At 53.6% G+C, this 23,314-nt stretch overlaps 1 protein-coding gene across 9 annotated transcripts in view; it reads left to right on the top strand.

Annotated features, from left to right (window-relative positions):
* LOXL2 (lysyl oxidase like 2) overlaps positions 1-23,314 on the top strand; it is an 89,525-nt gene that overhangs the window by 53,161 nt on the left and 13,050 nt on the right. For 4 of the 9 annotated variants that reach the window (XM_070606834.1, XM_070606840.1, XM_070606837.1 and 1 more), the window contains 5 exons: positions 2,281-2,503; positions 5,267-5,450; positions 12,517-12,668; positions 19,379-19,546; positions 21,453-21,618. In XM_070606834.1, the coding sequence (XP_070462935.1) occupies positions 2,281-2,503; positions 5,267-5,450; positions 12,517-12,668; positions 19,379-19,546; positions 21,453-21,618 (893 nt within the window). Of the gene's footprint in view, positions 1-2,280; positions 2,504-5,245; positions 5,451-12,516; positions 12,669-19,378; positions 19,547-21,452; positions 21,619-23,314 lie in introns of all 9 variants that reach the window. The other 5 variants (XM_070606814.1, XM_070606830.1, XM_070606820.1 and 2 more) reach the window with 2 other exon arrangements.

Here is a 23,314-nt window from a genome sequence, read left to right as displayed (position 1 = left end):
TCTGGCCTGTGGAGGGCAGGCGGTCAATGGAGTTTTTGCTAAGGTCCACCTCACAGTGGGCCCCTGGGTCCCTGAACCCATCCTGAGGTCAGTCCCCTAGTTCTGGAATGGAATTGGAATAGACATACTCAGCAGCTGGCAGAATGCCTGCAAAATGGGGCTTCCCCCCTTGGCTGGCGGACAGTCAGTGGGGCTTTTCATTTTTGGCTGAATCAGTCCGGCTCGCTGTTCTTCCTGCTCCCCTCTTTCTCAAGCAGCCTTCCCGCTTGGCCCACTCCAGTCACTCTCCAGTCACCAGGCCTGGAGTGGGCTGTCCACCATCCTCCCCGCACCTCCTCTCTGCACCCCCTGGGCCTGTCTGGGTAAATCGTGGGGGAGGGGGCCCGCTGCACTCAGCCTGTGGAGGCCACGGGCATTCCTGTGAGCTGATGTAAGAGGGAAGGGGGGCTGCTGGGGAAGGAGGAGCAGTCCGTGTTCGTGTTCGCCGGGAGCACTTCGCTCTATAGTAAGAGCTCGGGACCTCTGTTCCTGGGAGAGGGTGTGCTCGCTGAAAGCTGGAAGCCGAAGGAATCTGATGAGTCCTGTGCAGCTGCTATCTCCTGAGCGTGTTCTCTCGCCTGATGTGGGGTGTCATGGGGAACAAGCTGGAGTTTGCGTTTCCAAGTGCAGGGGCCTGACAGGAAGTGGGGAGGGGAAGTGGTTTTGGAATTATTAACAGTCCTCCTGTGTAGTTCTTTGCTCTAGGCTGTAGCTACAGCGAGCACACATCCTGAATTTTCCAGGATACTCCTTTTCTCAAAGATTTTGTGTCATTGTGCCCACAGCTACACTAGACTTATTACTAGTCGAAGTTTGGGTTAGGGAAAGGTATTGGCAGCATCTGTAGGGTTTTTTCTCCTTCTATGGTCACATCCCGTTCCCTCTGAGACAAAGCAGAAGCTCCCAGGCCTGCTAGACCAGCAGGGACAGGACCCCACTTCTGGCCCCCCCAGGGGCGAGCCTGCCCTGAGGCCCCTCACTGGGCAGCTGGCAGCGATGCTGGCTCTCTCTGGCATCTCACAGGGTTCCTCCAAGCAGGGACAAGCACACAGACCCCAAAGAGCTGTGACAACGTAAGAGGACAGGTGTCCTCCCTGCTCTCCTCCTTTGCAAATCCAGCCGTCACTCCAGGCCAGTTCACCCTGCTCTGCCTTGAGGTCGTCTCTCCTCGCTCTCACCACGGGGGTCCCACCCTTCTCTTGTCTCTTCTGCTTTTCCTTTAACCAACACAGGTTTTATTTATTTTATAAACACGCATTAGCCCTTCCTACGTGGTGGGTACTGCGGTAAGCGCTTTACGAGGATTAACTCGTTTAACTTTCCTAACAGTCTTGTGAAGTCGCTCGTATTGCTACTTCTAGTTTGGAGATGGGGAAACTGAGGCACAGTAACCTTTCTGTTGACCAATTGATTACTTATTGGTTGGTTATTGTTTTAGAAAAAGTTTGACTCACCTTGATCCATATTCTGCCTTCCAAAGAAATATAAAAAGGAGCCCTTTACAAGGATAGATAATAATACAGGCTGAGGGCTTCCCTGGAGGATGGGACAGAGACTGCCTCAGCCTCCTTGACTCCGGAGCGAAGGTTTGATAAGGGCTGTGGCTGAGTTTCATCACCATTATAATTTCTGCTGCAAAGCAAATTATACTTTGAGCAGATGAGGTCATTCGAGACTGTGCTCGCTGCTTCTCCGTGGGTTACACCTTTAATCTGGTAGATTACTGGGAGGGAGTTTAACCTTCAACCTGTACTGCTCACTGACAAAGGGAAAAAAAGGCAGGAATGACAAAAAATCGATAATCGTATTGAAATTATCTTAGGAAGTCGGGGACCAGTCATCCTGGTTTGCCTGGGACTGAGGGTTTCCTGGGGCCAGGGGTCTCGTGTCTCTTGGATCCCCTCTCGGATTTTGTGTTTGGTGGCTTTAGCATCATCTCACCATGCTGAGTTAGTCCCTTCTCCCCTAGAGTGTTAAGCTGCCTGGGGGCGGAAGGCTGGTCTGCCCTTCGAGGTCCTGCTGCCCCTGCCCCGCACGTGCCCTGTGCGAGCGAGGTGCTCAGTGAGTGCCGGCATAGGCGCCGTGCAGAGCCCCGCCTGTGGAGCAGGCCGAGCTCCAGCAGCAGGGTCCACCACCAGATGCCTGGCAGCCAGCACAGCGCCTGGCCCAGAGCCCAGCTGTGGGAGGAATGAGGGTGGGCACCCTAATGCCCTGTCACCTGCTCCCTCCTGCCCTCTGCAGGATGTTCGCCTCCCGGAAGAAGCAGCACTACTGGCCGTTCTCCATGGACTGCGTGGGCACGGAGGCCCACATCTCCAGCTGCAAGCTGGGCACTCAGGTGTCGCTGGACCCCGTGAAGAACGTCTCCTGTGAGAACGGGCTGCCGGCTGTGGTGAGCTGTGTGCCTGGCCAGATCTTCAGCCCTGATGGACCCTCAAGATTCCGGAAAGCCTACAAGCCAGAGGTGAGGGTGGAACAGGACATCTGGCTACTTGGGACCCGGGGGGGGGCGGGCGGGTTGGTTAAAGGAGTGGACAGGGACCCCAGGAGAGAGTGAGGAGAGCAGGCCCCCAAAATATAGCCACCAAAGGGTCTCTGTGATTTGCATATTCTAGAAACTGCTAATATGGGGCTGGTGGGTGGGAATAGCACATGGGAAGAAGAGAGGAAGGGGTAGGAAAGATAGTTGATCGTCTGTTAGGGAGTGATTCCCTGTGCCGGCTAAAATCTCCGTACTTGGTAATCAGTCACCTGGGCGGGGTGAGTCCAAGTCCTTCTGACCACAGCCGAGCTAAGAGGAGGGAGAAAGGCCGTGATGGGGCAGGTGCTGTGTCTACCTGGTCCAGGCGGTGGGGCAGGAGAAGCAGCCCTCTCCCAGCCGAGGCAGCCCCGCTCTGTGTCTCCTTTCCCCTCTCCCTGTCTCTCCATCTTTCCCCTCTCCGGTCTTCCCTAATGATGTGCTCTTGGACGCGGATGATAACTCTCATCCAGCAGAAAAGGGAAGGCAGGATGGGAGCCAGAAAAACTGCATTGGGTGTACTTGGACGAAAGGAATAGCCTTAAAGGAAGGGAGTGAGCAGAGCACTGGAGCCCGGCCATCAACCAGAGGGGTATGCAGAGTGCCTTCCCACAGGCGCCTGCCCCTCAGCCCCCTCAGTCTCCACAGGGGCCTCCGAAGTGCACAGGCCTGACCACACATCACATGTGTGCAGCCAGGTGACACAGGCACACCAGGACAGTGCCAGCCTCCCTGCTACCCCCCCACACCCTCACTTGCCTCCCTGCCATGTGATTTGATGGCCACATCCTTCCTACAGCCTCAGCCTGAGCCTCTGAGCTTTCCTCATGTGTCATCCAGAATACCAGGTCCTACTGTTTTGGAATTCCTCTTACAGTGTGTGGTTTCAAGGAAAGGAATCAAGTTCATACCAAACCAATTAAAAAAGAAACAGAGCAAGAGAGCCTTACATCACATTTTCCCTGGGTTTCTTTCTTTCCTCTCGGGCCAGCTGACTCTGCCTGGCCATTGCCAGGCTGGGGCAAGGTCATTTGGCACTTTGCCTCCACTGAACTGGGGTCAGGGATGGTCCACATCATGGAAGGGGGCCCTGGCAGCCAGCTAGACAGCTTGGGAAGGGAGAGGCCACAGTCTACAGCAGACAAGGCTGGAGCAAGCACGTCTACCGTTTTGTTTTCTAAAGCTAGAATAAAGGTTCCCGAAGCCAATGGGTGTTTTACACCCCCCTCAGTCCCTCTTTTCTTCTCCCCCTAGTGCCAGGGTCAGAACAGTCCCTGCGGTCTGTAAAACTGGGCGCTATCACCGCACCCCATCCTGCCACGGCAACCCTGGGGAACAGTCAGTGGGGAAGAGACATGTGGCTGACTGGGAACCTCAGCTGGAGCATGGAGACACATCTCATTTGATGCCTTGGCCTCCAGGTGGCTGGTGTACGTGAATCCTCGAAAAACACCGCCTCCAACCAGGCCTGCCTTGGCTGGGCCTTCAGTGGGCAGGGTGAAGGCAGTCGTGGGAGGAGGCCTGCGTGGGCGAGAGCAGGCCCATGACTCTGGTCTGATCCAACACATGGAGCACGGCTGCACAGCGCCCCTTACGCACTCTGTGTTGAATCCAAGGAGTGTCAGCAATGACTCAGAGTCCTCTACCCCAACACACACACAAACATGCTCACACACACGCACACATACTCTTCCCGACTTTCTAGCCTCTTGTCTGCCCCCTCCTGCCTCTGTACATACATACACGCGCACACTTGCAGGCACAGAAATTGATGCAAACCAGGGTATGTGGGCAGATGGAGTCAAGTGACCTGGCTCCCATCTTGTAAGACGTGATCCAGTGGGGTCAAGATGCTGGTGGAGAATCGTCTTACTCCTGTGCAATTAGATAAGCCCCATAAGGTCATTAAGGATTCCAGGCTGTCAGCGAGCAATTAGGGCTCCTTAAACCGTAACTGCCCACCCTCTCTGCATTTTCTGGTGCGGCTGCATCTCCTGAAGAGTTGGGCCCATGTGGACTTGGAGTAGAATCAGGAGTGGCAGGAGCAGGAGTTGGGGCAGGGCACGAGCCCAGCTCCAGGACAGATGTCGGTCTTGACCGGTGTGAGGCTCCCCATCCCTTGCAGCGTCCGTCCTCTCAGTCGTGGCCTTCTTGGTTAGGCCCCTCTGCCCAGCTCCCTGCCTTCCCGCTTCTGCCTCTCACCTGCATGCAGAGCAGGACCCTTTCAGTGTGGTCTATTTAGTACCCTGGAGTCTCCGCAGGGCTAGACGATAGTGCTCTGTTATAAGCAGGGTAGAGTTCCGATCTAATTGGAACCTGCAGACTTTGGAGGTGGGAGCTTCTTTCTGTAGCTCTAAGGCTTGAGGTTCTGGAGTGAGGGGGTGGAGGAAAGTGCCGATGATAAGGTCTTTGAGCCAAGCATGGGTTGGGATGACGAGTTAAGGAGGGTCCCAGTGGGCTCCCCAGTGGTCCAGGACAACAGCTCCCCAGGGGGCCGCAAAGGGAGGTTGCAGCAAAACAGAAAATGCAGAGTGAGCGTGCATCACCCCCCCATGCCCTTTCCCCCACAAATCGAGCAGAGTTTCAGCTCTTGGCCTGGGCACCTGGGTTTGGAGTGGGGCGGTCGGGAAGGAAGGAGAGTGGGCAGTGACTCCCTGCTGAATGAACGTGATCAGCTTCTGCACTCAGCAGGACCATGTGTCTCTCCAGCAACCCCTGGTGCGACTGAGAGGTGGTGCCAACATCGGCGAGGGCCGCGTGGAGGTGCTCAAGAATGGAGAATGGGGTACCATCTGTGACGATAAGTGGGACTTGGTGTCTGCCAGCGTGGTCTGCAGAGAGCTGGGCTTTGGAAGTGCCAAAGAGGCCATCACTGGCTCCAGGCTGGGGCAAGGTAAGGAATGGGAGGATGTTCTGGGGCCTTTCTTCATGCAGAGCATTGCACAGGGAACCCAGCCTGGGCTGGCTGGCCTGGTGCTTTCCAGGCTCTTCTTACTCTGCCTGCTTCCTCCAGCAGCTGCTGCTCTCTTAGAGAATCCCAAGCCTCTCGCGAGTCAGTCAGAGCCAGGAGGGCCTTAGGGAACATTGAGTCCCCATTCTATGGATTTGGAAGCTGAGGCCCAGAGAACCCAGTAATGACCAAGATGAGACAACATATTAGCAGCCAATGAATACGTTAATGAAGGTCTCCCAACTCCTAACGCAGTGCTCCCCACAGCCCCACTGATAAAGCTGGAATTCTCCAGCCCTTCCTCCAGGAGAGGACCTTAGAATTCACCAGGCTGCGGACCACCCAGGGCACAGAAGAATCCCAGATGTCATCTTCCTCTTCCACTCTGTGCAGCACTGAAAACCTTCTGTCCCTGCCACCAGAGACTGGGAACGGGCTGCCCCTCTCTGGAAATCATGAGACACTAACAAGTAGGGGCCTGGTTTTCATTAAGTGTCCTGAACAAATCTTTCATCTGAGCAAAGAAAAAAGTATAGGAGGCTTTCAAGTGAGTCACTCTGTTGAGAGCAATGTTGTAAACATGACATGACAACACAACAGATAGCGAACCCCGCCACGACAAACTCCATGAAGACCACTGATTCGTGCAAGCCCTGGTCCTTCAGAAGGAGGAATCTTCACCCCAACAGACTCTGGCCTGGTGAGTGCCCAGCTCTCTCCCAGAGAACTGGGGCTGAGCAAGGGGAATTAGTCATCTCCTGGAGTCTTTTTAGTACTCACCGGCAAGGAGGCCACAGTGGACTGCAGCTGCCGTGGCTGGGAGCGGGTGGGAAGGAAGGAGAGTGGGCTGTGAACAAGGAGGGTGTCGTAGCGTGTGGGGAGATGTTTCCATACTGTCATACATAGGGCCATCACTCCACAGAAAGGAATGTGGTGAGGTCATCGATCACAGCCTGGAATAGCCCAGTGGACTGGAGAGAGAGTCCTGGAACCATGCACGGCACTGCTGGAGGGGAGTCAGATTGTCTAGTCCAACAGATAAGGAGTTTGAGGCTCAGGAGAACGAGCCCGAGGCCACTCCAACAGTTAGTGGTAGACTGAAACCCAAGTCTTCTGACTCAGATTTGAGCTTCTCCCTTTATACCCACCTTGGCCCAGCCCTATGCACGTTTAGAACATCTCTCCACCTTCGTTCTCCAGTCCCTGCAAGCTTCCGGGCCTGACTGAAGTTTGGGGGTCTAGGGTGGACTTCACCATTGCATTGTGCACCGGCAGCCTCAATTACGCCACATGACAGTCGTCCTCCTCCCCAGTCATGGTGAGCTCTTTGGGGAGCCCTGGATCCTGAATATCCCACAGTCCGTCTCACCAATCGGCTGAAGTGTTGGTTTGTGCTCTCCCAAGGCCTTCAGGACGAAGACTGGCCATTCTGAGGAATAAACGAGCACTGGAGACACAAACATTCCATTTGTCATGGGTGTGTGCTATTTGACCTAATTATTTCACTGCCCAGAGCAGCCGAAGGTTTCCAAGGGCGGGCAGAACTCTGGGAGAAAGAGACATTTGGCATTTTCAGTGCTGTCCTGGAAGGAACCGTTGGGTGATTTATTATCTTCTGCCACGCTGGGTGGGTCAACTCCGGTAGGCAGAAAAGGAAAAGTCCACATTTAATGTCAAGTCACAGAGCAGACAGAGTCAGTCGTTGGTCCTGGCTCTGGCTGGTGGGCTGAGTGACTATATCCCCAGTGAGGGGGTGAAGAGGCAAGGACTGTCGGGCAGTCTGAGTCCTGGTCCCAGACTCGCAACCTACTTGCTCAGTGACCTTGAGCAACCTCCTGGGCCTCAGATTCCTCACTGGATTCATGATGTCTGAGGATCCGTCTGCTCCAGCCTCCTGTGAGTCTCTGAGACCAGGCCTCATCACCAGGGTGGATGTCAGGTCAGAGGCAGGCACTGTGCCATGTGTTCTGGGACCCTCTGCACACATCTGGATGCCAGCTGTTTACACAGCTCCCTCCCCCCAAGACTGAGTGAGGGGAGGCTTGTGTCTTTTATTTCTGTGTCCTTGGTGCTGAGTCTGTGCCCAGCTTATAGTGTCCTGGGAATAGTCACTTGGTGAAGAATGAATGAATGAATGGAGGTCCAGTTGCATAAGTTGGGTCAGCTAAATGAACACTTGGTAAAGAAGTTTCGACACTCTAGACCTGCGCTGCCCAATGGAAGTATCATGTGAGCCACATATATAATTTTAAATTTTCTAGTAGCCAGTTAAAAAAAACAAGTAAAAAGAAACAGGTGAAATTAATTTTAATAATATATTTTCTTTACCCAGTACATCTGAAATATTATGATTTCAACATGTAATCGATATAAATGCTATTAATGAGATAGCCTACATTTTGCGTACTCTCTGAAATGCAGGATGTGTTTTACGCTTACAACACATCTCAATCTGGGCTGACCACATTCCCAGTGCTCACTGTGGCCAGTGGCGACTGTATTGGAAAAGGCAGCTCTAGAGCAGTGGCTTTAAAACCCTTTTGCCTGCAATCCCCAATAAGAAATACATGTGACTGTACACGCCACATGTGTAAAGGTGAAACAATGCAACCTCTACAACACGCAAAACACTATTCTCCTGTGCTCTTTAAAGTCTGATTGTACCCTGCAGAGTTGATGATAGGTCCAGAGTCCATAACATTGCTCCAAGAGGTTGGGCGTGGCTTTACCTAGCACCTTGTCCCAGGCCTGTGGTCCCCCGGGCCAGGCTTTGTATGTGGGGGAAAGCAGAGCCAAGGTGGAGGTGGGGAAGGCATCATGAGGAGGAGCAATGCAGTGTTGGTCCAGAACCCAAGAGTAAGGGAAAGCTGGGGGTCGGGATGCAGATGGTGAAACCCGGGTCAACAAAAGGAGCCAGGAGCCCACAGACCGCACTGGGAGTGCTCAGCTGGACACCAAGGCCAGTGTCCTTCAGCGACGCCTCCCGCCCTGCCTGATCCACTGCAGAGCTGAGTGTGGTTGGGAAGAGGGTGAGAAACACTGGGTCTCCCATCTCTGTACTCTGCCTCTGTTATGCTGTGAATGTGAATGCTTCAGGAAAGTGGGCCCTGCCCTCCGGGGCCTTGTCCCCACATGTCTGAGAGGACCACATAAGTGTACATAAGTTTGGCCAAAAGGAGACTCAGCCAGTTGTTAGTTGGAGTCTAAAGCGTGTCAGGCTCTCGCATTAACCTTTCCCTCCTGTCCAGCCCTGTAGGCTAGCGATCCACAAGCACTCACTGAGTTCTGTTTGGGCCCTATCCTGAAATGGAGAACTCATTTATGCCACAAATTTATAGTAATGGTTTCTGCTCTCCAGGAGCTCATGTCAAGTAGGGGGAATAAGAAATAACCACAATCAAAGAAAACTGACACTAACAAATAGGTGATGATATGTAAGAAAGAATACTGGTAGTCATACCTGCTATTTACGGAGTCCCTAGTAATTTGACACACTGTATCTCATTCATTCCTCATAAGACCAACTCTGCAAGAGAGATATTATTATTGCCTTTTGCAGATGAGGAAATGGAGCTTGGAAAGGTTCCATCACTTTCCAAGGAGATGCAGGCTGAATCCAATACCAAGCTGACTGCACAGCGCATTGCCTTGTGACCTAAAGGTGTAAAACGTCCGTGCTGCAGATGTTTAGATGAGGGTGAGGTGGTTTCAAGCCAAGCCATGGAGGAAGAGGGATTGGAGGTGGTCCTTGAAGACAAGCTACTGCCTAGATAAGCAGACAGGAGAAGGTGCTCCTGGAGGCAGGAGGCAGAGGGAGCATCCCTACATGAAGGAGAACATAGGTGCTTCCAAACGCTCAGCTCCTTCCCAGCGCAACCTTCTCCTCTTTTCCAGCATAGGGTTTTCTCTCCTGACTCTCCCGAATGAGCTTCAGAAACTTAGCAAGATCATGCTCTGGGATCAGATTGCCTGGTTTGAATCCTGGTTCCTCCATTGGGCCAGTTACTTAATCTTTGGTCCCCAGTTTCCTCATTTTATTGGGTTGTTGTGATGATTAAATGAGTTAATATAAGCAATGCATTTAGGGTGGAATCCAGTACATAATAAATAAATATTAGATATCATCATCACCCTCACCATTACTATCATCATCACTCACCACCATCATCATCACCACCATCAACATCACACCATTATCATCACCACCACCATCATCACCACCAACGTAATCATCATCACCACCATTATCACCACCATTATCATCATCACCACCATCATCATCATCACCACCACCATCATCACCACCAACGTAATCATCATCACCACCATTATCACCACCATTATGATCATCACCAGCATCATCATCATCACCACCAGCAAACAAGCCCCTAATCTAACTGGATACTCAAGCACAAGATTGCTGCCCATTTCTGTACCCATCTTAATCCGTGAGCTGTGGCCCTGCTTTCTTCAAGGGTTCTATTTAGGATCTATATTTTGTCACAGCCTTTCCAGTCTGAGTCGTTGGATGCTTCCAGCTATAGTCACTGATGTGTTTTTATAAATTTCATAAAATTCCCAGGAATTGGAAGCACCACCACTTATGAATTTCCAAGGAAATGTAAACTTGACTCTTACCTACTACCTCGGGTTGCTCCTGAAAGTTAATTTTTGGCCTCCTTGAGCCTAGATACCAGGTGTCTCCAGAAACCCCCCCCCCCCCCCCCCCACGGTTTCCTTTGGGCCAAGGGTCAAGGGCTGCAACTTTGGTCTCCAAAGCACAGGCAGGCACTTCCCTCTTTATCGTTTACCACATTATATTACAAGTCTTTGTGTAAGTGTCTGTTCCGCATGAACTAACCGTGAGCTCTTTATAGCAGGGGCCTGCCTTGTTCATCTTTGCGTCTCCAACACCTAGTACAGAGGCTGACATACAACAGGTGCTCGGTGAAGGCAACAACATCCATTCAGACACTATTTGTAGCACTTCCAATTTGCTGAGTGCTGGTTGAACATACAAAAGGAACACAGACTTGACACGTGCCCTCCTGGGCCCTCTGACCCAGTAGGGAAATAGTCAGACATTGAACACATAGCCATCTGAGTGCAACGTGAAGCAGAGTGCTCAGTGGGAGGCTTCATGAGGGCACCCAGCTTAGATGGGGATCAGAAAGGCTTCTCTAAGGAAGTGATCCTAGCCTTGAAGGATGATTAGGAGTTACCTGCTGAAGAGAGGGAGAAAGCCGGTCCAGGCAGAGGGTTCAGGCAGAGGGAAAGGCTCGGCTCAATGGAGCAGCCAAAGGAGATGGGTAAGGCTGAGTGGGGAGGAGGAGGCAGAGCTGGAACTCTAAGTGGGAGCCCAGATCATACTGGACCTTGTAGGCCATTCCATGACTGGATTTTACCCTTATGGGCAGTGAGAAGACATTACAATGATTTAACACAGGGAGCGACATGATTTAATATGCATTAAAAAAATCTCTTGGGCTGCCATGTGCTGAATGTTTTAGAATAAGCAAGTGGAGGGAGACTAGAGGCTGTTGCCTTCATCCAAAGGGGAGAGGATGGGGCTGGACTAGTGTTGTGGTGGCAGAAATGAAAGGCACTCAGATTTTGGGGGGGCGAACAGAATGTGGTGAGGGATTGCTTGTCAGCGATGAAGGAGGTGGTACCCGAGATGACCTCTTGGTTCTGGTGAGACAACTGGCAAATGGAGGTGCTGTGTCCTGTGATGGGAGGCATGGTGGAGAAACAGATGGAAGAGTCAACTGCTGGCTGTGGAAGTGGAGAGAACAAAAACAGACGACTCTTCCAAGAAGTTTGCCCTGAAATGGGGAGGAAAGTGCCAGGCCAGAGGGAAGTGTGGGATCAGGGGAGGGTCATCGTGAGGATGGGAGATTTTAGCACATGTTTGAGTGCTGAGGAGCAGGACCCTAAGGAGAGGAGGCCGGTGAGGATCAGGAGAGAGAGGAGATCGTGGGCAGGGCCGGGTCTAAGACGGGAGCCGATGCAGCCCAGAGCTACCGGCAGGAATTGGGCTGTGATCCATCTCGACAGGCTAGACAGAGGAGAGGTCATTTGGTGAACTGAGTTGCGCCGACACTGGTCAGGCTGGGAATTCTCTTCCCAGCAGGGGGAGGCTCCCTTGGTGTCTGTAAGAGAAGCTTCTCCATGCACTCACCACAGGTCACCTGCTGGATGTCTTCCATCTCCCCCTCCAGCTCCACTCCCCACCCTTGTTCACATTGTCCAGTGCCCTGGGAGGCTCCTTGGGTGTGCCCAACAAGGGGCACTGATGGGAGACTGGAGGTGGCGAAAGGAGAGACACCAGATAATTTGTTTTCCCTACAGGGTCCCTGCCAGCAGCTATGTCCCTCCACCAAAGATAACAGCTCTTATCAGGTGGCCTCTCTGCACAGCTCCTGTGCTCTCCTGGGTCAGATATTGGCATCCTCCCCTCACTCCTGCAGGTCTACGGGTGGTGTCTGTGCCCTAGTGCCATTAGCCCTGGACTGTCCTTTGTGGTTTTGTGATTTCCCTACACTCTGTCCATACTTTTATTCTTAAAAATCTTTTTCTAACTCTCTTCAAGTCATCCAATTTGAGCATGCCATCTGTTTCCTGCAGAGACCCTGACTATACAGCAATAGTCACCCCTTCCAGATTCATAAATGCAGGGGACATTAAAGTTGGGAAGGAAACTTAGATGTCTTCTAGTCCAAATCCTTTAGTTAAGTAAGAAAACCAGTGTTCAGAGAGGCTGAGTGAGTTGGCCAAGGTCACACAAGTTAGAAGCAACCTTTACTGGCTCTTATGGGAGAAGTGGATCTAAGACAAGAAGCAATTCTCTCCAGGGAGAAGAGGCCCGGGTCACCGAGCTGATTATGGGAGGCAGCTGGGAGAGTTTTGAGGTTGGGAGAGGCATGTTCTTATTGTCTGGAACTTTATTCCCATTCTGGAAACTTTCCTTTGGAAGCTTTGATAGCACATGTTTATTTTCCTTCCACAGGGATAGGACCCATCCACCTCAATGAGATCCAGTGCAATGGCACTGAGAAGTCCATCATAGACTGCAAATTTAACATCGAGTCTCAGGGCTGCAACCACGAGGAGGATGCTGGTGTGAGGTGTAACATCCCTGCCATGGGCTTCCACAAAAAGGTGAGGAGCCAGCCACCCAGGGGGACTGTGCTCTGGTCTGGTCCCCAAGGCCCTAGAAAGTGTAGACCAGGTGACCTCACGCCGAAAGTGTCTAACAGGTGGTGTTAGGGTACTCTGATGATGAACGCAGACAGGGCTCAGGCTCTGCCACCGTCACTGTTAATGACATTGTCACCTAGAATTCGTTAAATGTGCCAAATGCGAGAACATACAGAGAAGCACCAGCGTCCTTAGTGGCAGATGGTGGGTGTCCATGTCCTGCACTGGGACTGGACACAGTGTGATCGCAACTCGTCCTTTCTGTGAGGTACTCAGGGTCTACGGTGCCTGTGACACCTTTGGAATGGGCCCTTGTCAAAGTCCAGAGGAACCACATCCACAGCAGGTCTGCAAACCACCCAGATGTGAGCACAGTACAGACAGTATCTTGGGACAGAAGACTGTATTTTGGTAGCTAGAGGGGAAGAGGAGGGGACCTCAACCGCATCACACCAGAAACACACCCCTCCCTTCCTGAGACGGGGTCTCTAAGAACCTACATTGTGTCTCCTAGCTTGGGTGACCTCTCCCAAGGGGTAGCAAACAAGGTGAAGTCCTCTTTGCTGGGAGATCTATCTACTGCTTCCAAAAGGCCCAGTAAATCCTATTTATCACACTTCACAAGACCCTGAATTTGGTTGGGTCCTGTGCATCCTCTGGCACAGGGCTGGCATGTTGGAAGAGCTTGAATGCTTATTGGAAACATGAGTGGAGCAGACACATCAGAGTGCAGGATGGTTCCCCAGTCGGGTTCCTGCTCTGACAGTGATCTTGACCTTGGCACCTGCATGCCAAAGGCGCTAGTGAACTGGTCAGCCACAACACGCCTCGTGCAATTCACTGCCCAATGGGGCCAAAGTTGTGAATTCAAAAGCACTCAGCCAAGCCGTGCATTTGCTTGTGAGTAAGCAGGAGTGAGGGCTCAGAGCTGTGGGGGAAGGCTTGCCATGTCGAATTGCCCAGCAGCATTCCAAGATAGGCATAATGGAGCTGTAAAAGCTCACATGCCGTGAGGCCCAGCGTGCTGTGGCACCATTCACTTCAGACAGATTGGAGTTGGGTGGAATGGGGTTTTCAACCCAAATGAAAAGACCTAGGCCAAAGAAAGTGAAGTTTTCCAGAACTGCTTTCTGGCTGGTAGAGCTGAGCCAGGTCGTGTGCCTGGTCATGGCAGCGGAGGTAGCACGTTCCCAGCACGAACAGCCCTCGCCCTGCCGCAGGCCCTCCAGGCTCAAGGAGGCGAGCCTGCGCTCAGCATAGGGCGTGGGAGAGTTTTACACCTGGATCTGCCGTTTCTCTCCTCCAGGGAGGAAACGGGGAAAGTCACCCAGGAAGGAATTCCTCTGGGCTGTGCCAGTTCTCCACACAGAGTGGGTCAGGCTTCTGCTGGCCTGGCTTGGGGCTCCCAAAGGCATTGGCAGCCACACTGGGCAGAACAGTCGAGACCCCTGAGTTTTCTCACTGTGTTAGTGTGCTGGGGCTGCCAAAAAGAAACACCACAGACCAGGAGGCTTTCGCAATAACAATCCGCTGTCTCACGGTTCTGGTCGGCTTCTCCCGAGGCCTCTCTCCCTGGCCTGCAGACAGCCGCATCCCCACGGTGTCCTCACACAGCCTTCCTTCTGTGCCCTGGTGTCCCTGGGTCTCTTCCTCTTTCTGTAAGGACACCATTCCTACTGGATTAGGGCCCCTCCACGTGACCTCATTCAACTTTAATCACCTCCTTTAAAGCCATCTCTCCAAATACAGTCACACTGGGGGTTGGGGCTTCAGCATATAAATTTGGGGGGAACACAATTCAGTTCATAACGGTCACTCACTAGCTGATTCCTTAATTAGTCTCTTTGAGGCTTCAGTTTCCTCCTCTGAAAATAAGGAGGTAAGAGAGTTGATTCCTAGAAAAGCCAATTGACTTTTCTATTGAATGGCTCATAAAGGCCAGCCTTGAAACTGGGTGGTTTTGTCCATTCAGCCAGAGCAAAGCCTCATTTCTTTCATTGCTGGGAGAGAGGAGCCAGTGTGGGAGGCTCTGGGAATGGCAGGTGCATCTACCACGTGAGCTGATCCACCCAGGGGTGCCGACACCCTTGCCAACCTCCGGTTCCCCTCTGAACTGGGCCTGGCCTGGCCTGGTAGCAGGACCAAGCCCATGTGAGGAACGTGGGGTGGAAAGTGCCCGTGCTTCCTTTCATGTTAGCATCTGGGTTGTGTTACCTGACCTCTTACCCCCCACCTCCAAAAATAGGTGTGGGATTGGCTAACCACAACCTTATCAAAACACAGTGCAACCTTGCCATCCTCCGCTGGCTGGAGGTGTTTTGTTTTCTCTGTTCATGCTTAGAAAAATTCAGCTGCCTGCACTTCACTCCCTTATTTCAAACCCCATACTGCTGCCATCGAGAACCAAAGGAACTGGAAAAGGGAAATGCCTGGGTTGTTTTAAGAAACTTTGAGAAGGATCGACCTTTCCTGGCTTCCTCACTGGATGGTGTGGTGGAGACGTGAGGGCCAGAGGCTCCTGGCTGACCTCGAGGCCTCTTGGGGCTCCACTGGTGCTGGTAATGTCAGAGCACCTTAGCTGGTGAGCCAGGCAATTGCAGAATGCTGGGGCCTGGGAACCGGGCCCTGGGAATGGAGAGTTGTGTCCTGAGCTGTGTTAGAACTTCATAGCCAACCTCTCTTGCGCCCTCCAGTCATGTGTAGAAGATAAGAAAAGTCCCCCAGTGCATCTAGATTCCTTCTGGAGCAATGGAACCTGCTCCCTGTCACGGCGGCTGCTCCAGCCCACTCAGCCCTCTGGAGCGCGGCAGCAGTGTGGAGCCTGGGGAAGTGCTTCAAGGAGAGGCGCCAGCTCACCACTGATGACCATATGTTTTCCTTGCCCCAGAGTCACTGTGCAGCCACGGTCCTCAGCCACAGCCTCTGAGACTTCTTCTGGCTTTAGAATACAGGATAGGACACTGCCACATAGTTGGCCACCTTTCGGGAGGGCTACACAGGCAATGGCGGACAGGGTAGAGGGTCCTCTGGTACCCTCCAAAAGAGAACCTTAGAGACAGGAGCCTTCACATCAAGACCTAAACTTGGGCGCTCCACCGCCCTCTGGTAGCGGGAAAAAGTATGAATGGTGGTTCTTCAGGCTCCTCCATCCTCATCTTTCATTGACCTCAAGGGATCCAAATGAGGCCAGTTTTGGGGAGGCAGTGGCCCATGAAGGGGGCAGTGGAGGGAGCCATCTGCCCCCAGAGCAGCCAATAAGGCAGGGCACAGTCCTTAGGGAATTCAGACACCATAATTAACCCAATTGAAAGTCATTCTGCCTTTTCTCATCACCGCCTGCTGGCAGTCAGAACTTCAGTGCCAACCAGTCCACTGGAAGGGTCCATGCCCACGGCTTCCACCTCCCCAGGGTGTGCCCACTGTGCGGGCCCTCAGCTGCAGCAGGCCAGGCGTCGGGAGCAGGAGACGCAGGTGAAGGGAGAGGATCCGGCCGGACCTCCCCAAGAGCAGGGAAGCTGCTCGGCAGGACTCACGTTGTCAGAGGGCTCAGCCCGAGGCTGCGCTGTGAGGCCGGCAGCCTTTGTCACAGTCCCCACTGTCCGTCTGTCCTGGACACACAGTGTTCTGGGGCCTACGGCCAGCCCAGGAGGCTGGAGACTCAGGGGACCAGGGCTGTGGGGATGTGCATGAGGGGTCAGCAGACTGCTTCTCGCCGAGGCTGCGGCAGCCACCCAGAGGTGACCTGAGATGGTTTCACGAGGCACACAATTAGGTGCCTGAGTGAGTATTCTAAGCCTCAGGGGTCAGTGTGACCCCAGTGGGTGGTAAATGCCTCAGAACACCTGGGCCAGGCTCCGGGACTGGACCTCCCAGCACGAGGGCCCCACCTCGGCCCTCACTTCTGGTTCGGTGGGCCCTGCTTTGGGACAAAAGCGTCCCTGGAGAAGGGGCTTATGCAGGTGGTGGAGACACTAACCTTCTCTGAGACTCCCCTTTCTCACCTGTAGGATGGGGAATGAAATAGTACTGCTGCCTCCCGGGGTTGCGGTGAGGACCGAGTCAGCTGATGTCCTTAAGGGACTTGCAGGGCCAGGGACACGGGCAGTGCTCCACGGACTCCAGGGACACTGGGAGTGCTGCTCATTCCCAGCTCCCGGCGCAGCCCAGCACACGGTCAAAGCTCAGTAAATGTTGGGTGAAAGTGGATCCGGTGCAATCCGCGCCATCCATTTCCTCTCCTGGGAGTGCTGGCACCACCAGCAGAGTGCAGTGAGCTCGTGAAGGAAGTACACGGTGAAAACCAGGCCTGTGTTGGGCAGGCTGAGGGATGTCGGGTTTTTGGCAGATTCATAGATTAGGAGTAGAGTTTTTACAGTACAACAAGTCTATGTAAATGTCTTGAAATAAAATTCTCAAGTCTCAAATAAGCAGAGGGGTCAACCTGGGTTCCCCAGAGACGCCCCTGATGGGTTTAAATGCACACCCTCCCCCAAGGCTGCTGGCCCTTCCTAGGGTGATGGAGCCGGGTGGCTCATCTCCTGCTCCTGCCTCCTGCTGAGGCTCAGGCCCTTCTGGGACTTTCTCGATGGCTCTGCTTGTCGTATTTGTTTGTGTTTTTACACATGTCCAAATATATATTAGTCGTGGGTGCTGTACAGTCCATATCCAAGACAGCGTCCAGAGCCCACCTGCACCCAGCTCCAGCACAGAGGCACCGCGAAGACACATGCGGCCGCCCGGAGGCCAGCTCTTCTGCCTGCTCTGACCCCTTTTGCCCCCTCTGAGGAGACTTTTGATTTCCGATGTGACTCCCATCCTAACCATGGTCATTGCTAAGAAGATGTCCAATATTTCTCAAGCACTTCCTGTGGCCGGGCCCCATCTGAGCACCTTACATGGACTGTCTCATTTAATTCATCCACTTGACAACCCTGGGAGCTAGATCCGCCATCAAGGCTGCCTTCCGCTCCTCTGCTTGCCGCTGACTTCATTGACCCCCGAAACCCTAAGTCCTTAGTAAGAATTAAGACTCGTGACCTAGGGGTCATGACTCTTGCAGCCCTTAACTCCATCGTAAGAATTAAGACCCATGACCCAGGGGTCGTGTTATTGCTAGGGACTGCTGAGGGAACAGCCTGACATGCTGAGGAACAGTTATTCAGTCATTCCTAACGTTTGTGAGGTGCAGTCTTAGATACTGACCACACAGGAAACCACCCAAATGCAGCTCTGCCCTCTGGAGCTCACGTTCCGGCAGAGAAGGCAGATGGGAACACACTGTGAGTTAGCGTAACTGTAATTGTCTCAAATGCTAAGAAGGAGATGGCCGGCGACGATAGTGTGTAAGCAGGCACTGATCCCAAGAGGAGGGAAGTATTGTTAGATGAAAGATGAGCAGGGGTCAGCCAGGCAAAAGGGGCTCTGTATGTAGTGGGCTTCATTGTGAAATGTGTGGCTTACTGTGTGACATGGTCAGGAACGTTAAGTAGCCACGGAAACTGAAGGAAGACCCACGTGCCTGGAGGTCGGAGAACAAGGATGAGAGAGACGCAGTAAGCCTCAAGAAGAGAGTCGCGGAGCACTGGAAGCCACTGACGTGTTCTAAGCAGGGGAGGGACATGATCAGGTGTGTTTCAGAGATGACTCTGGCTTCTGAGTGGAGAATGTGTTGATGAAGGCAAGAGCAGAGGCAGCGAGAGGTGTTGGTGCCTGGAGAAGGGGTAGGGATGGAGCTGGAGGGCAGCGGGCCGACTGGAGACAGGCTCGGAAGACAAATCCACAGAGGAAGATTTTGCCAGGATGTGGGGGTGAGAGGGCGCTGTTAGGATGGCTCCTGGACTTCCGGCTTGTATAACAGAATAGATTTGGGATCAGCAAGCTACAGGCCAAACTCACCCCCTGCGTGTTTCTGTAAATGTGGTTTTATTGGAAAACAGCCGTGACATATCATCGGTGGCTGCTGCCATGACAGAGGCCATGTGGCCCACAAAGCCTAAAATGTTTACCTCCTGGGCCTTTATGGAAAGTTTGCTGCCTGTGGGGTAAATGATGGTGACTTCAGCTGAAATAGGGAACAAGGGGGAGAGAGGGCACAGGTTTAGGTGGAGAGACAAAAGATGACTAACTCAGATTTGGGGTCTCCAAGGTGCCAAGTGGAACTGTCAAATAGGCAGTTGGCTCTATGGGTCAGAAAAGAGTTCTGGTGGAGAGCACAGCAGGGGCGCTGTGGGACGAGACGAGATCCGGAGCTGGAAGCAGCCAAGCAGAGTGTGGTGAGGAGCAAAGGACCCAGGAAGGCATCTTGGGGAGTCCGACCACTTTAAGGCCCCTTGAGGCATCCTTCCAAGTCCCTGAATCTAAGAGCAGCCCTGGCTGGTCGGCTCGTGGGGCGCGGCGGGGAGCAGAGGCAGATTCTGCGGTGGTGCTCAGTGGGGGTCAGCGGGCCTCCCCTGCTGCATAGGCTTCTAGGGCCCCAGGGTGCCTGCAGGGGGCGGGGACCTATATGTAATACCACGCTGGGCATGATGCTGGCATGCAGGGGGCTCTCAGTGATGCTGTTGAACCTGACTGTATCCTAGGCAGGACTGTCTGGCTTGGGGAACTTGGGACTGATGTGGCAGGGCATCCCCTCTGTCCCCTCCTAATGACCATGCCTTCCTTTCTGTCCATAGCTGCGCCTGAATGGGGGCCGAAACCCCTACGAGGGCCGGGTGGAGGTGCTGGTGGAGAGAAACGGGTCCCTCGTATGGGGGAAGGTGTGCGGTGAGAACTGGGGCATCGTGGAGGCCATGGTGGTCTGCCGGCAGCTCGGCCTGGGCTTTGCCAGCAATGCCTTCCAGGTAAGAAGCTGCAGCCTCAGATGCTTCCATCCAGTCTGGTCCTGCCCCTCACTAGTCAGACCTTGTCTTCATGAACCTTCCCCAGCTACCTGGGCAGTGGAGAGCAAAGAGCCGTTGACCGGCCGAGAGGCGAGACCCGCCTCTCGGCCTCAGCTCCGCCCTCACAGCCCTGAGTCCGTGGGTGGGGCATGCCCACCTCTCTCCGAGGTGGGGCCTCTGCTTCCCCACTGCAGAATGAGGGCCTGGACTCTGGTTTCACAGACCACACACCTCTGTGCACTGCGATTCACCCCGGGCTGAGGGCTGATCCTGGGGTGTCCTGATGTGCCTTTTGCAGAGGGAAGCAACTCACTCCTACCTGGCGGTAGAGACCATCTGGCCCAAGGCCTAGCACTCAGATGCCTTCCCTCGCTCTCTTGGAGGGCCCTCTGGCCAGAATACGCTCCCGAGCTGGTGTCCACACTCATACATTCTCCCACTGGCAGGCTGACAGCCTCTGAGCCCTGTCTGGAGCCCTTGTCGCAGGAGCTGCACCCTCCTCCCGCCGGCCCCTCCCTAGAGAGACTGACTCAGCTGAGGGCAGCTAAGCTTCTGCCCCATGGAAAGGCAGCAGAAGAAAGACAAGAAGTGCTTTGGCTTCAAAAGTCATTGCCTTCTGGACCCTACACTGTCAGGGGGCATTGTTAGAAAGAGGCTGTGGGAGGAGCGGGAGACAGGAGGCTGGGGTCTATTCCCAACTGCAGCCCCTCGGCCTGCTGCATGACACGTGGGCAAAGCAGCCGCCCTTCCACGCCTCAGTTTTCCTCCCTGCGATGAGATGAGTAGCCCCAGGTCCCGAGCATCCTGGCTCCAAGCGCTTTCCTTAAGCTTCTTACAGAACAGGAAAGTGGCTGGAGCCCCCCATCTTGCTTCACTCACCCCGACTCCAGCTCCTGTGCCCAGGTGGCCCTGCTTGGGAAGGGGGTTCTCAGGGAGAGACACGGGACAACTCCGCAGCCTTGCGGAACATGACTGCTGCCATGGGCTGGCCGGGTCCAGGGTAGGCGCTGAGTCCTGGGCTCCTCATCCCAGCATCCTGGAGGGACAGGCCTCTGATACGCTGCCTACGCCCTCTGGGAGCCCGGCTTCCCAGGGCTACACAGTGCGTCTGCTAGTGCTGCTTATGACAGGCCAGGGCGCGCTCTGGCTCTCCAGCGGGAGGGGAAAACAGTGCTCATGAGCAGAGTGGTTGTCCAGCTATTTTTGTTCTCTGTCAGCTCATTCTTAAGAGACGTGGGCCTCAGCTGGAGATGTGAGATGGGCTGGACCTGATATCAGTCCCAACTCTGTCACCGATTACAAGCCCTGTCCTTCTCTAGGCACCGGCTTTGTCTCTAGAGGATGAGGGGGTGTATCATCAGGTTATCTAGAGAATCAGAGCCAGGAGGATGTATGAACATCAGACTAACTATTGACATAAGTGAATAGATTTCTTCTCTCCTGCCAATTCTGATCAATTGGTAGTGTCTTCCTGGAGCACTGCGTTGAGAAGGATTCTGAGAGCACATTCAGACTTAGAGGAGAGAGTGCTATGATTGACTAGTAATGTCTGCCCTGGGCTCAGGATGAGACAGTTGGCAGCATGAGTTGCAGGTGCCAGCCATTCCTGACACGCAACACTGAACCATCGTTCGAGCAGAGCCTTAGCTGTGTTTTCCCAAGAGGGAGAGTGGCAGAATCCAAGGGTGAGGGTCTCACTTGCTTGGCCACCAACAAACTGTGTGACTTGGGTAAGTGACTCTTTGTGCCTCAGCTGTCTCCATCTGAAAAATGGGGTCGTAAAAGCTTGGGACTTTTGTGAGACAGAATATGAGGAAGTGACAGTTCAAGGTGACGCACTAGCCATTTCTTTTGTTGATTCGTCCAGGAGACCTGGTATTGGCACGGAAACATCGACGCCAACAAAGTAGTCATGAGCGGAGTGAAGTGCTCGGGAACGGAGCTGTCCCTGGCGCACTGCCACCACGACGGGGAGGACGTGGCCTGCCCCCAGGGCGGGGTGCAGTACGGGGCCGGAGTCGCCTGCTCAGAAAGTGAGAGTTCCTGGGGATCATCTCCCACCCTGCCCGCCGGGCTCCAGGAGGGGCCCAGCGTCTTACTGGTTACTCTTTGCAAGGCTCTGGGGCCTCTGCCATGAGCCGAGCAGAGGAGGGACGCAGACATGAGTTAGTGAGATGAGTCAGGGCAAGAGGCCCCGCCCCCGCCCCCCTGGAGCCCCGCCTGACGACAGAGTGCAAAGCAGGGCGGGAGGGCGGGGCTGGAGTTCAAATCCCAGGGCCCGCGGAGTCTGCTTAAGAGACCGGGGGCGAATTAGGTGACTGAGGACTTGTTCTCACCCGTCAGCCAGGCAGGTAAACCTTCCTCGGAGGATGTTTTGGAGGCGAGCGAAGCAGATGAAGCACGTGAGCCCGAGATCATTCCCTGTTTTCACACTCAGGAGGCAGTGTAGCTTCCTGGTGACTCCCTGGGAATCCCAGAGAGACAGAATACAGAAGGGCAACGGCGCCGGGATTCCGCATGGCCCAGCTGATGCCGTGTCCCTTCCATGCTGAGAGAGGACTGGCGACAGCCCCGTAGGGTGTTGCTCTCCTGGTCCCCGGACTCCGCGTTCCCCACCCCTGGCCGTATGAAACCACACCTAGCCGTCTCCCTCATGAATCTGGGAGGTGGGAGAGGTCCAGGATCTGGCCGGAGAACAGACCCCACTTGCCACTTATTAGCTGATCCTGGCAAAGTGAGTTCACCACCACGATCTACAGTCGTTCCTAGAAACTGGAAATCCGATGTGACAATGAATATGCGCAAGTGCTTACTAAACAGTGAGGCACTGTCATTTACCATCATGGAGAACTAGGGAGAAGATTAAACCTGAGCTCAGTCAGTTCCTCTCTCCCATCCACCCCTTTTGGACTCACTCAGCATTCCCTAACCCTCGTAAGCCAGGACTCTTGGCCCCAGTGCGAGCTTCTCCGGGCAGACATCACAAGCTATGGCACCCTGTCTGAGAGGAGAGAGCGAGTCGATCGCCCTCACCAGCCCCCAAGGGAAGAGCATCCACGCAGACAGAAGTAGTCAGGGCCTCTTGTTTGCTTACTAATTTATTTATATTTGTAATAGACCATCTTTTCCAAAAGGAAATTAAGATAACGTAAACCTAAATAAAATTCAAAGTAGTATAAGATAAAAGGAGATGAACAGAAGATAGGTGTTGGCAAAAAGGTAGTGGCTCAAAATGGAGCCGTAATAAAAAATATGCACTATGGAATCCTATACATTTACTATGAGGAGGTTGTAAATTTCACAGTGAGCTTCCTAGCAGCCAAAGGAAAGAGGGAAACCTGATCATTAATATAATTCACAGTATCCATGAAATAGAAACAACCTCATGAGTCACGAAAGGGCTGCTATTCTAAATACTTAGATTGAAGGGACTTTCTCAGTGGGAGCGCTGAGAGTTATGAACAATGCTCTCAGCACTGTCATGGCAGACCAAAAATGAGTTTCATGGGGCTGTTGCTGAGAGAACCGAGGCTCAGAACACCCTCCAATGACAGTGGGCCCAGCACGCTCAGCGCCAGCCATGTGGCGTCCGGGCGCATGCGCCAGGAGGAAACAGTTCTCAGCCCAGAGCCTCCTGATTGACGTCTTCCGCGCCCTACCCCACATCCCATCTGTTCTCCCTTTCATGGCCTCGCGCTTCCACACCCAGCCCCTGCAGGCAGATTTGCT

This window comes from Equus przewalskii, chromosome 2, assembly GCF_037783145.1.
Source record: "Equus przewalskii isolate Varuska chromosome 2, EquPr2, whole genome shotgun sequence".
Lineage (NCBI taxonomy): Eukaryota > Metazoa > Chordata > Mammalia > Perissodactyla > Equidae > Equus > Equus przewalskii.
This window is presented reverse-complemented; position numbering and strand designations above follow the sequence as displayed.